General features: G+C 42.6%; 1 protein-coding gene and 1 pseudogene across 1 annotated transcript; one reads left to right on the plus strand and one right to left on the minus strand.

Moving 5' to 3' along the window:
- Positions 1 to 97: 97 nt before the first annotated feature.
- On the minus strand, positions 98 to 1,971 carry LOC109906401 (39S ribosomal protein L51, mitochondrial-like; annotated as a pseudogene).
- Positions 1,972 to 8,098: 6,127 nt separating this feature from the next.
- LOC116353135 (lymphocyte activation gene 3 protein) lies at positions 8,099 to 11,382 on the plus strand. The gene is made up of 8 exons (XM_031787213.1): positions 8,099 to 8,276; positions 8,435 to 8,567; positions 8,847 to 9,055; positions 9,300 to 9,560; positions 9,698 to 10,003; positions 10,197 to 10,454; positions 10,783 to 10,904; positions 11,007 to 11,382. Exons 1-8 carry the CDS (start codon positions 8,231 to 8,233, stop codon positions 11,115 to 11,117), a joined length of 1,446 nt encoding a protein of 481 aa, XP_031643073.1. The 5' UTR covers positions 8,099 to 8,230; the 3' UTR covers positions 11,118 to 11,382.

Consider the following 11,382-nt stretch of genomic DNA (forward strand, 5'->3'; position numbering starts at 1 on the left):
ACTGATTGATTATTGAATATATAACTTTATAAATTACTGCTATTGGCACAATTTAGGTCAAAAACTAATGCAGCCTTACAATAAAATCACTCAAATGTAATGACAAGCTTCTGTTTATTATCATACCCACAACATTACTTACATTATTCCCCAATAAATCTAAGTGGCATAACTGAGTAGCTCACATTTCTCTTTTTAGAGTCTGAATGTGGTCCAGTGGGCAGGTGTTAGTACAGTAGTAGATTCGCATTGTTAGCCAGACCGCTCAGTCCCAGATCAGATCAGCGATGTTTCCCAAAGCGGTTGAAGTGTCGATAGAGGAAGCGGATCCTCTTCTCCATGTCGTGTTTGTCCTGTGTCATCATCCTGTTCCCCACCATCCTCTTCTTCCTCGTCAGACGCTGCGCAGCTCATTGCCATGGAAACCCTTCACACAGACCAGCCAGACGATCAGGTCCTTAGGGTGGGCTTTGAAGTCACCTACAGACAACACGTTAGAGATGTAAGGCCTGTTATAGCAGTGTGTGTGTGTTTTGGTTAACCCCCCAAAAACAGCACTGTACCATTTTGTATCAACTGGCAATATGGTAGAAGCCTTACATGACATTTTTTTTGCATGGGGGGGAGAAGTGACATTTTCAGCATGTGTCCATTTTCATATCTACCTGGTAACCAAGAGTATATTTTAAGTTAGTCCAGAGGACAGCGTCATGTTGCTGAAATGGTTCGAGTCCCAAGAGCCTGGGCAGCACTTTCATAAAGATATTAAAGTTATGCATCAACTCAATGTCTTGACATCAGGTCAAATGAGCTATGATTTGAAACTGATAACTTCCCAGTTACCTAAAATTCCTATGTTGTCATAAACCCCAAACATGCTCCTCTTCTCAGTCCACCTTCTTCAGCTCAGGAATGGCATTCATATGGACTGGACAGCACACACCTGAAACACATTTTGATCTCATTACCTGGGCTACATTCAGTACCAATAGACTTCAATTGACAAAAACTATAATACTGACTAATGCTACAGTATAAACAACAATTGTATGACACCTAATGTATCAGTGTCCTGTTTGTAGTACCACACATTAAAACTTCTTGTTACGACGTATCAAATTCACAGGGCCCTGGTTGGAAAATTTTGAGCACGCAAAATAGGCCTATCATTATGAAATTTATTTAAGTAAGTCAGGTTAAGAGCAAATTCTTATTTACAATGACAGCCTAGTGGGTTAACTGCAGAACAACAGATTTTTACCTTGTCAGCTCGGGATTCCATCTAGCAACCTTTCGGGTACTTGCCCAACGCTCTAACAACTAGGCAACCTGCCGCAGCTACAAAACATTGAATCTGAATTGCAATGTACCTACCAGTGCTAATCTTACCTACCAGTGCTTAACTGTCTGGTTGTGTGGAGTGGCAAGCCTTCAGCAACCCTCTCAACAGAGACATAGCTTACCTGAAATACACAGAGGTCGTCAATCATTCTGGAAAGGTAAAATAGCTAACTAAATAAGAAATTGTACAGCACACGACCAACATATTGCTACAGCCTAGTAACATTACCTAGCTACTAGTTTTGTACAATATTTGCAAAAACAAGAGGTAATGTTAGCTAGAATAAAATGCTGTTCCTCTTTGCCTACAAGTTGACCTAGCAAAGCTAGCTCAGCAAGCTAGCGTAGCAAACAGGCAATACCGTGTTTCCCCGAAGCGTTGCGCGTCTTTATGACATTGTATTCGTCAATCTAATATGATAATAAAATCAAAGACAATCGAAATTCACGTTTTAAAGCTTCGACATGTATAAAGTCATGCGTGACAAACGGGCACCTCCATGTTACTACGATTCCCAAGATGCAACGCGCATTTAACGTGCAACTCCTAAACATCTGCATCAACAATTATCTGTTCATAGGGCTCTCTTTTTGTAGGTCTACAAACTGAACTACTGTAGTCTACATTTTATCCACTAGGTGGATACATTCACTTCATACATTTTCACCCACCACATACGCATAAACACTATGAAGGCACATTCACACGCTGTGTTGTTTCAGTCTTACTATAACAAAAACAGCTGAATGGAATAAGGGGCGTCTGTTTCAAAGAAGCAAGCGCAGCTGAAATTAATTCGGTCTAATTTTCAGTTCTGCTTTGACGTCAGTGTCCTTCAGCGGAAAATAAAAATGAAAAACACGTATTACAAAAAATATAACAACATTCCATTGATGGCCCTACACCTATATTGACTTCTGATACTTATGCACGCCCAGATGTTATGAAAATATTGCAGGATGCCGCATGATTTTGGTAAATTTAAGGGCCGGGTTTACAAAGCATTTGCACAAGTGCAATGTATAGGAAAGGCCATTTTGGAATGTTTATATAAAGAATGTCTCATGTAATATGGCAGTCCTTTGATAGTCCTCATTATTGATAGCCTATCAATAATAACTTGTGATATGAATTAGTATTGTGGATAGGTAAGAAATTGAATAAAATAAATGCATTTAAAAACCCAAGTCCAAGTATTTAAAAATCAAAACATTCAAACTAAACAGTTTGAGAGAAGAATAGCGGCATTTATTGAGACTTTACAGCCCGGTGTATCATTGTTCCACATAACTGGCTTTTTGGAATTATTCTCTGCACACACAGTGTACTCAGTGGTGTAAAGTAAAAATACTTAAAGTACTACCTAAGTTGTTCTTTTGGGTATCTGTACTTTACTTTACTATTTTTATTTTTGACTACTTTTACTCCACTACATTCCTAAAGAAAATATAGTAATTTTTACTCCATACATTTTCCCTGACAACCAAAAGTACTCGTTACATTTTGAACACTTAGCAGGACAGGAATATGGTCAAATCCGTGCACTTATCAAGAGAACACGTGGTCATCCCTACTGCCTCTGGCGGACTCATTAAACACAAATGCATCTTTTGTAAATAATGTCTGAGTGTTAGAGTGTGCCTCTGGCTATCCATACATTTTAAAACAAGAAAATTGGTCTGTCTGCTTTGCCCCTCTACCCCTTCTGTTCATGTACATATTTCCTCAATTACCTCGACTAACCTGTTCCCCAGCACATTGACTAGGTACCTGTACCCCCTATATATACTGTAGCCTCGTTATTGTTATGTTATTGTGTTACTTTAGTTTATTTAGTAAATATTTTCTTAACTCTATTTTTCTTAACTGCATTGAGGGTTAAGGGTTTGTAAGTAAGCATTTCACGGTAAGGTCTGCACCTGTTTTATTTGGTGCATGTGACAAATACATTTTGTTTTGATGAATATAAGGAATCTTAAATTATTTAAACTTTTACATTTGATACTTAAGTATATTTAAAACCAAATACTTTTATACTTTTACTCAAGTAGTATTTTACTGTCTGACTTTCACTTTTACTTGAGTAACTTGGTTGTCTAGCAACGAGTACAGTTGCTACTACCTACTAGCAGTGAGTACAGTTGCTACTACCTACTAGCAGTGAGTACAGTTGCTACTACCTACTAGCAGTGAGTACAGTTGCTACTACCTACTAGCATTGAGTACAGTTGCTACTACCTACTAGCAGTGTGTACAGTTGCTACTACCTACTAGCAGTGTGTACAGTTGCTACTACCTACTAGCAGTGAGTACAGTTGCTACTACCTACTAGCAGTGTGTACAGTTGCTACTACCTACTAGCAGTGAGTACAGTTGCTACTACCTACTAGCAGTGTGTACAGTTGCTACTACCTACTAGCAGTGTGTACAGTTGCTACTACCTACTAGCAGTGAGTACAGTTGCTACTACCTACTAGCAGTGTGTACAGTTGCTACTACCTACTAGCAGTGTGTACAGTTGCTACTACCTACTAGCAGTGAGTACAGTTGCTACTACCTACTAGCAGTGTGTACAGTTGCTACTACCTACTAGCAGTGTGTACAGTTGCTACTACCTACTAGCAGTGTGTACAGTTGCTACTACCTACTAGCAGTGTGTACAGTTGCTACTACCTACTAGCAGTGTGTACAGTTGCTACTACCTACTAGCAGTGAGTACAGTTGCTACTACCTACTAGCAGTGTGTACAGTTGCTACTACCTACTAGCAGTGTGTACAGTTGCTACTACCTACTAGCAGTGTGTACAGTTGCTACTACCTACTAGCAGTGTGTACAGTTGCTACTACCTACTAGCAGTGAGTACAGTTGCTACTACCTACTAGCAGTGTGTACAGTTGCATGGGCAGTCAGATTAATATAATAGTTTGTTTAAAACATTTACAACATTTGAAAAAGGTCAAGGGGTCTGAATACTTTCCTAATGCACTGTAAACAGTGTCCCCTGACCCCCTCCCTGCCTCGGCCTCCAGTATCTATGCTGCAATAGTCTATGTGCCGGGGCCTAGGGTCAGTCTTTTATATCTGGTGTAATTATCCGTCTTATCTGGTGTCCTGTGTGAATTTGTGTGCTCCCTCTAATTCTCTCTCTCTCCCTCCCCTCCCGGAGGATCTGAGCCCTAGGACCATGCCTTAGGACTACCTGGCCTGATGACTCCTGGCTGTCCCCAGTACACCTGGTCGTGCTGCTGCCAAGACCTGTTCACCAGACACTCTACCTCTCTCTCTACCACACCTGCTGTCTCAACCTCTGAATAACCATGCTTGTCATCCATGAAAGTGTTCTTCAAGATATTCAAACTCTGGCCTTATTGGTCATGTACTATCTCCACCCGGCACAGCCAGAAGAGGACTGTCCACCCCTCAGAGCCTGGTTCCTCTCTACCCAGCACAGCCAGAAGAGGACTGTCCACCCCTCAGAGCCTGGTTCCTCTCTACCCAGCACAGCCAGATGAGGACTGTTCACCCCTCAGAGCCTGGTTCCTCTCTACCCGGCACAGCCAGAAGAGGACTGTCCACCCCTCAGAGCCTGGTTCCTCTCTACCCAGCACAGCCAGATGAGGACTGTCCACCCCTCAGAGCCTGGTTCCTCTCTACCCGGCACAGCCAGAAGAGGACTGTCCACCCCTCAGAGCCTGGTTCCTCTCTACCCAGCACAGCCAGATGAGGACTGTTCACCCCTCAGAGCCTGGTTCCTCTCTACCCAGCACAGCCAGATGAGGACTGTCCACCCCTCAGAGCCTGGTTCCTCTCTACCCGGCACAGCCAGAAGAGGACTGTCCACCCCTCAGAGCCTGGTTCCTCTCTACCCAGCACAGCCAGATGAGGACTGTTCACCCCTCAGAGCCTGGTTCCTCTCTACCCGGCACAGCCAGAAGAGGACTGTCCACCCCTCAGAGCCTGGTTCCTCTCTACCCAGCACAGCCAGAAGAGGACTGTCCACCCCTCAGAGCCTGGTTCCGCTCTAGGTTTCTTCCTATGTTCCTACCTTTCTAGGGAGTTTTTCCTAGCCACCGTGCTTCTACATCTGCATTGCTTGCTGTTTGGGGTTTTAGGCTGCGTTTCTGTATAGCACGTTGTGACATCTGCTGGTGTAAAAAGGGCTTTATAAATACATTTGATTGATTGGTTAAAGTGTTTACATGACTATTGCCATACTCGGCCTACAGCCATAATCAGTTTAATATTGAATTATTTGTGTGCATGTAAACATATTCAATGATCAACAAACAATTTGACAGAGCTTTGAAGAAGTTTGAAAAGAATAATGGCCAAATGTTGCACAATCCAGGTGTGGAAAGCTCCTAGAGACTTACCCAGAAACACTCACAGCTGGAATCCTGCCAAAGGTGATTCCAACATGTATTGATTCAGGTGGTTACTTATCTAATCAAGATATACTGTATGAGTGTTTCATTTTTAATATTTATTTTTTATAAATGTTAGAAGTTTCCTTCCACTTTGACATTAGAGTTTAAAAAAAGGACAATAAAATATATATTTTAATCCCACTTTGTAACACAACAAAATGTGGAAAGAATCAAGGGGTGTGATACTTTCTGAAGGCTCTGTACATTCTTTCAGCAGACAGAATCTAGTTTATCTCATCACTCATCCGCCTCCTCTCAGCTGCCAGTTAAAGTCTGACCATGTCTACTGATATGGCCAGACGGGGTTCAAATGCCTTCTGTTTCATTTTTCTGAATTTATTTGTATGTATGTATGTATATTTTTAATTGCTCTAGGGATATAATTATTGTTTGGATTACCTTATTTACTATGATGATGTTTTTTTTTACTCTTTATGCGATGCGCACTGCAGAAAACACCGGACAAAGAATTATCAGTGAATTATTGTAATGTTTGTTTGTGTCAATTAATGGGTTGCCAACTGACAATTTGACACGGGAATCAAATTTCATTCATTAATTTCAATTTCATTCATTGGTGCACTGTCAACTGAAGTGAATGTATTGAAATATTTCACAGCTCAAACACAAAATGCTAATTAAAATACAAATTCAACATCAAAATGCTAATTAAAATACAAATTCAACATCAAAATGCTAATTAAAATACAAATTCAACATCAAAATGCTAATTAAAATACAAATTCAACATCAAAATGCTATGCACAATAAAGAGTGATTTGAACTTTAATTCCTATAGTTTTTTAACATCAGTGTGCTGGATTGAGATTGAGATTAAGTGATGTGACGTGATGAGAGAGAGGGACAGGAACAAATGAGTTATCCTGTTGAAACATTTCTACTGAAGATATCTAGTTGAAATATTTTCCGACTTCAGGTTGATTTGCATACTGTAGGTTTTTTTCATTATCATTGTCATCTATTGTTTCCATGTGAGGGGCATCTGTCTGTTTAAGACTTTCCCTCATCACTGCCTAACTGTATATTTAAATACAGTATGTACATTTAAAGATCAGCAGGAGGAAAGACCACCTCACGAATCTGATTCACAGACCCAGAAAGCCAGCAAGAAAGAGAGAGAAGGGGGGGGGTGGGGGTTGTGGTCCCAATGTACTCACTGAGCCACCAAATGTGGGCCAAAAACACACAGCCTGTGATTTCAACAGGTTTACGTGGAAATGTTTTGAGGTTTTGAAGAGAGTAGTGGGGGAGGGGGTTGATAGATGAGATAAAAATATGTATCCAGCACAGAGATTCACTACTGTCTGAACCAGGGGAAAATATGGCTGCTACAAGAACACAAATAACTCTTGGGTGTCCACCCGCACATTTTTCATCTATCTATCTGCCCGTCCGTCCGTCCAACATCGATCTGTCTGTCCGTCTAACATCTGTCTGTCGGTCTGTCTGAAACTATAGAGCAGTATAGTTGGTATGATGGGAACCTGATACTATAAACTCAAATATTGTCCCTAAGCTTCAGAATAGCCCTGTATGACTGAGGCAGAGAGCGAGAAAGAAATGGACGTAAAGGGAGATGGAAATCACTATCATCATCATGTATTCTCCATCAAAACAAAGCCAACCACCATTCAATGACTTGCATTACTGGAACCGGCCCTGTCCTCCCATGTATGCTGGTGAGCTGGTAACTTTCAGCAGTGAGAACTGCATGTGGATCAATGTGGAAGGATACAGTGGTTAGACTGTGCACACTTTCGGCAACCCTGTACTTCCTGTAAGTTCCACTGAGTAGAAATACAATAGATACACTAAATGCAGGGTTCAAATGAATGGGTCACTCTGTCAATGGATATATAAATACTGTGTATTACAGTACTGCATGTTTCTGATGATATAATGTATGTTTTGTGATACAGTGTTTTTTTATACCACTCTGTACCTGTAAGGTAATTAAAGGTAGATTAACAGATCAAATTCAACTTTGCAGAACTTGAGCAGAGAGAGGGGGGGAGGGGAGAAAGTTGGGGGGAAGGGAGAGAGAGAAAATAAGGGGAAGGGAGAGAGAAAGAGAAGGGGGCAGAGAGAGCAAGAGAGAGAGATGGGGAGGAGAAAGAGAATCCGTGGGAGGGAGCATGTAGGATTCCCTGTTTGTGTGGCTGACAGTTTCCATGTTGCGTCAGTGAGACTGACACAAACCGCATCAAAGACCGCCTCGTTGCTCATGTCACATGACCAGGAGAGGGACTACCTGTTTAGACACCTCCCTCTTCCCTCTTCCCACAACTCACACCTACAGGCCTTTATATACCCAGCCCCAATTGACAGAAACACACACAACAGAAGAGAGATCAAAGAGGGACACAGATACTAAGCTAGGTTTGCAACAACAATCTGTTGATCAAAACGTCAGAAGGAGAAAAGAGAAAAGAAGAGACCATGTGGCAGTTTCTCCTCCTCTTGGGAACATCCCTGTTAGTAACAGGTGAGATCTTACAGATGATCTGTAGTCATTGTTTTTTAAATGAAAATGTGTTGCAATTTAAACCGATTGAAAGAAATGTTATAACATGCTTTGATATGTACTTACGGATGGAGGATTGGGTATGTGTGTGTATTCATACAGTATGTGTATTTGTTCAGGGGGTCGGTGTCAGTGTCTGTCTGAGTATACTGAGATGTTCGCAGAGGCAGGGTCCCAGGCAGTGTTACCCTGCATGTGTCGCCCTCCCTCCACCTCTGCAGCCGTCGTCCTCTGGAGCAAGGACCTTGAGGGGTACGACTGCCTTTCTCTCGGTCCATGTCTTTCATGCTCTCCCCCTTATTCATCTCTCTCATCCTCTCTGTCTCTATCTACCTGTGTGACTCCAATATCCTCAAAGATTCCCATTTTCATCTTTCTCTATCCTGGTCTTTCTTTCTCTTGATCTCTTAATACATTTTTCTCTATTGAAAGTGTTCTATAGGAGAGCATAGCAATGCATTGCTATTGATCTGTATGTCTGTACAATACAAGTGTCATGTTTGAAACGTAGCATCTCTTCCTCTCTCTCAGGACAGTATGGAGAAAGGGAAAGAGTGGACTGGAGCACTGGGGAATAGGAGCTGCCCAGCGTGTTCGATGCCCCCATTCAGAGGTTGGAGCTGGTGACTACAGCCTGTACATAAAGGAGGTGAGGGAGGAGGACAGCGGGAAGTACACCTGCATGGTGCAGGACGGCGAGAAAATCCTCTCTAAGAGGATCCTCCTCAGGGTCATCAAAGGTAAGGAGCTAAAATAGACAGTAACTCATATGAAATACCCTGTGGACAATTAAATTAACTTTCAGTGATATTTACAGTCATTTTAAAGTGATATTTACAGTTATTTTAAAGTGATATTTACATGCTGTAATAACAAGGTATAACTATATTTATCTGATGTTTATCATACAGTCACACATATCATAAACCTGTGAATATGATTAACATCTCATTGCTCTTACTTACCCATGTCTTTCTTTCACAGTATCCATCTCCCCACCTGCTCCAGTGGAGGGCAACAAAATGACGATCACTTGCAGTGTCACTCCATGGCCACAGGAGGCGACAGTGAGCTGGATGCTCAACAAGAAGCGAGTTTACCCTGAGAGTGCAGATTATGTCCTTTCAAAGAACCAGGCGAGTGTTTTGGAGAGCAAGGCATCTGCAGGCATGATGGGTAACTGGAGCTGTGTAGTGCATAAAGGGAGGAAACAAGGGAAGGCCACCACGGCCCTGACAGTGAGAGGTGAGGGCTCAGACACGGTGATGTCATGTTTGGAAGGAATAAAACATTCAAATGCAGCTGATATATTGAAGACGTTTCCTATGTCTTCCTCCCTTCTCTCCTATCCATCACCTTCCCCCGTCTCTTCTCTCGCTCAGGTATCGTTAACCCCTCCAGTGCCAGTGCCAAGGTGTATGCTGAGGTGGGGTCTGCTGTCACCCTCCCCTGTGTGTTCTCCACTGGACTCACCCCATCAGACACAGCCTGGGAGAGACTGGACACCTCTGGCTCTGCTCTCCCACTCCCTCCCTCCTTCAACCTGTCCTCCCTGCTATCCCTCCCTCCCTGGGACAGGTCTGTGGGTGTGGGGCAAGTGGGGCAGGGCGACGGGGGCAGGTACAGGTGCTCAGGGACAGTGGAGGGGCGCCGGGTAGCAAGGGAGATGCAGCTGGTGACTGCTCAAGGTGAGTCAGGCATAAAAAATGGATGATGGTATGATATTGTAGCAGTCTCCTCATTTGAATGCCTAAAGTGAGTTGCCCCGTTCTGCAAAATGGCAAACATTGAAGGTAAATGTTTGAGATGAGATGTGAAAATGGTGCTTTATAATTAGCAAGCACAATGCTAATGATGATCCTGTGTGTTCGCTCTACTCAGTGCTCAGCAACTCACCGTCTACCCAGAAGGCCCCAGTCTCACTGACCTGTCACCTCAGCGATGCCAGCGAGGTCACTGAATACGAGTGGGTACGAGTGACCTATGACCTCAATGGCACCCAATCAGAGAGCTCCGTCCAGAAAGGGAGGGTCCTGGGGATCAACAAAGTGTCAGACAGGAACTCTGGCGAATGGGCTTGTCGATTCCACGGGAAAAAAGGAGCTCTGGGGAGCGTGACATACCACCTACATCTGATGAGTAAGTCCTATCTGCCTACTTTGATTCACTGCATGGATCTAGGTAGATGCAGACACAATTCAAATGCAACAAATATCACCAATATGTAAAAAAAATGTCATAATTAGACACAGGGGAGGAAGGTAGACTAGCAGTTAAGAGCGTTGTGCCAGTAACCGAAAGGTCACCTGTTCGAATCCCCAAGCCGACTAGGTGAAAAATCTGTGGATGTGCTTTTGAGAAAGGCACTCAGCTCTAATTGCTCCTGTAAGTTGCTCTGGATGAGAGCTTCTGCTGAATTACTCAACTGTAAACTAAAGTCTATCCTTGTTCTGTCTTGGTTGATCAGGTGGTCTGATGAGAGATAATGAGACAGGTTCTTCCAGTAATGTTGCCATGGTAGCCGGCCTGGGTTTCTTCCTCTTGGTGCTGCTGTTGGTCTTGGTGCAGATGTACAGGAACTATCGGAGGGTACGTTCAACTACAGCTGTGTGTGTTTTCCTTAAATCCACGTTGACATGGAAAATACATTTTTAAAAGGTTTATGTAATAGTCATTTAATCTCCTCTACAGCGCAAGCTGATCCTGCAGTACCCTGCCCTGGAGACCATTGTTCACACCATTGCTAATGAGAGAGAGGACAGAGAGAGGAACAGAGTGAAAGAAGATGAGATCTCCAAATAGACGAGTCTCTGCAATATGACATTTGAAATAATTTGACATGTCTATGATCAGTTGGGAGATTATGTGGTATTTGTACATATTAATTCAGTGCAGACAATTGTAGCAGTTTCTTTCCTACTTTCACAAAAAACATGTGATTGATCTTTTATTTGAAATGTGATTGATTTTGTATATGTATGCCTTATTTCTCACTACCGGCACCTTAACCACCTATTAGACTTTTGTAATGTAATGAATCACTGAGAATACAATTGTCTAAACACTT

Source organism: Oncorhynchus kisutch, linkage group LG13, assembly GCF_002021735.2.
Source record: "Oncorhynchus kisutch isolate 150728-3 linkage group LG13, Okis_V2, whole genome shotgun sequence".
Lineage (NCBI taxonomy): Eukaryota > Metazoa > Chordata > Actinopteri > Salmoniformes > Salmonidae > Oncorhynchus > Oncorhynchus kisutch.

What these genes read in the sequence shown, in the direction of transcription:
- LOC116353135 (XM_031787213.1), top strand. Translation starts at nt 8,231, where the DNA reads ATGTGGCAGTTTCTCCTCCTCTTGGGAACATCCCTGTTAGTAACAG. An exon ending in AACATCCCTGTTAGTAACAG is followed by an intron (nt 8,277 to 8,434) that starts GTGAGATCTTAC and finishes GTATTTGTTCAG; the next exon opens with GGGGTCGGTGTCAGTGTCTG. An exon ending in CCTCCTCAGGGTCATCAAAG is followed by an intron (nt 9,056 to 9,299) that starts GTAAGGAGCTAA and finishes TTTCTTTCACAG; the next exon opens with TATCCATCTCCCCACCTGCT.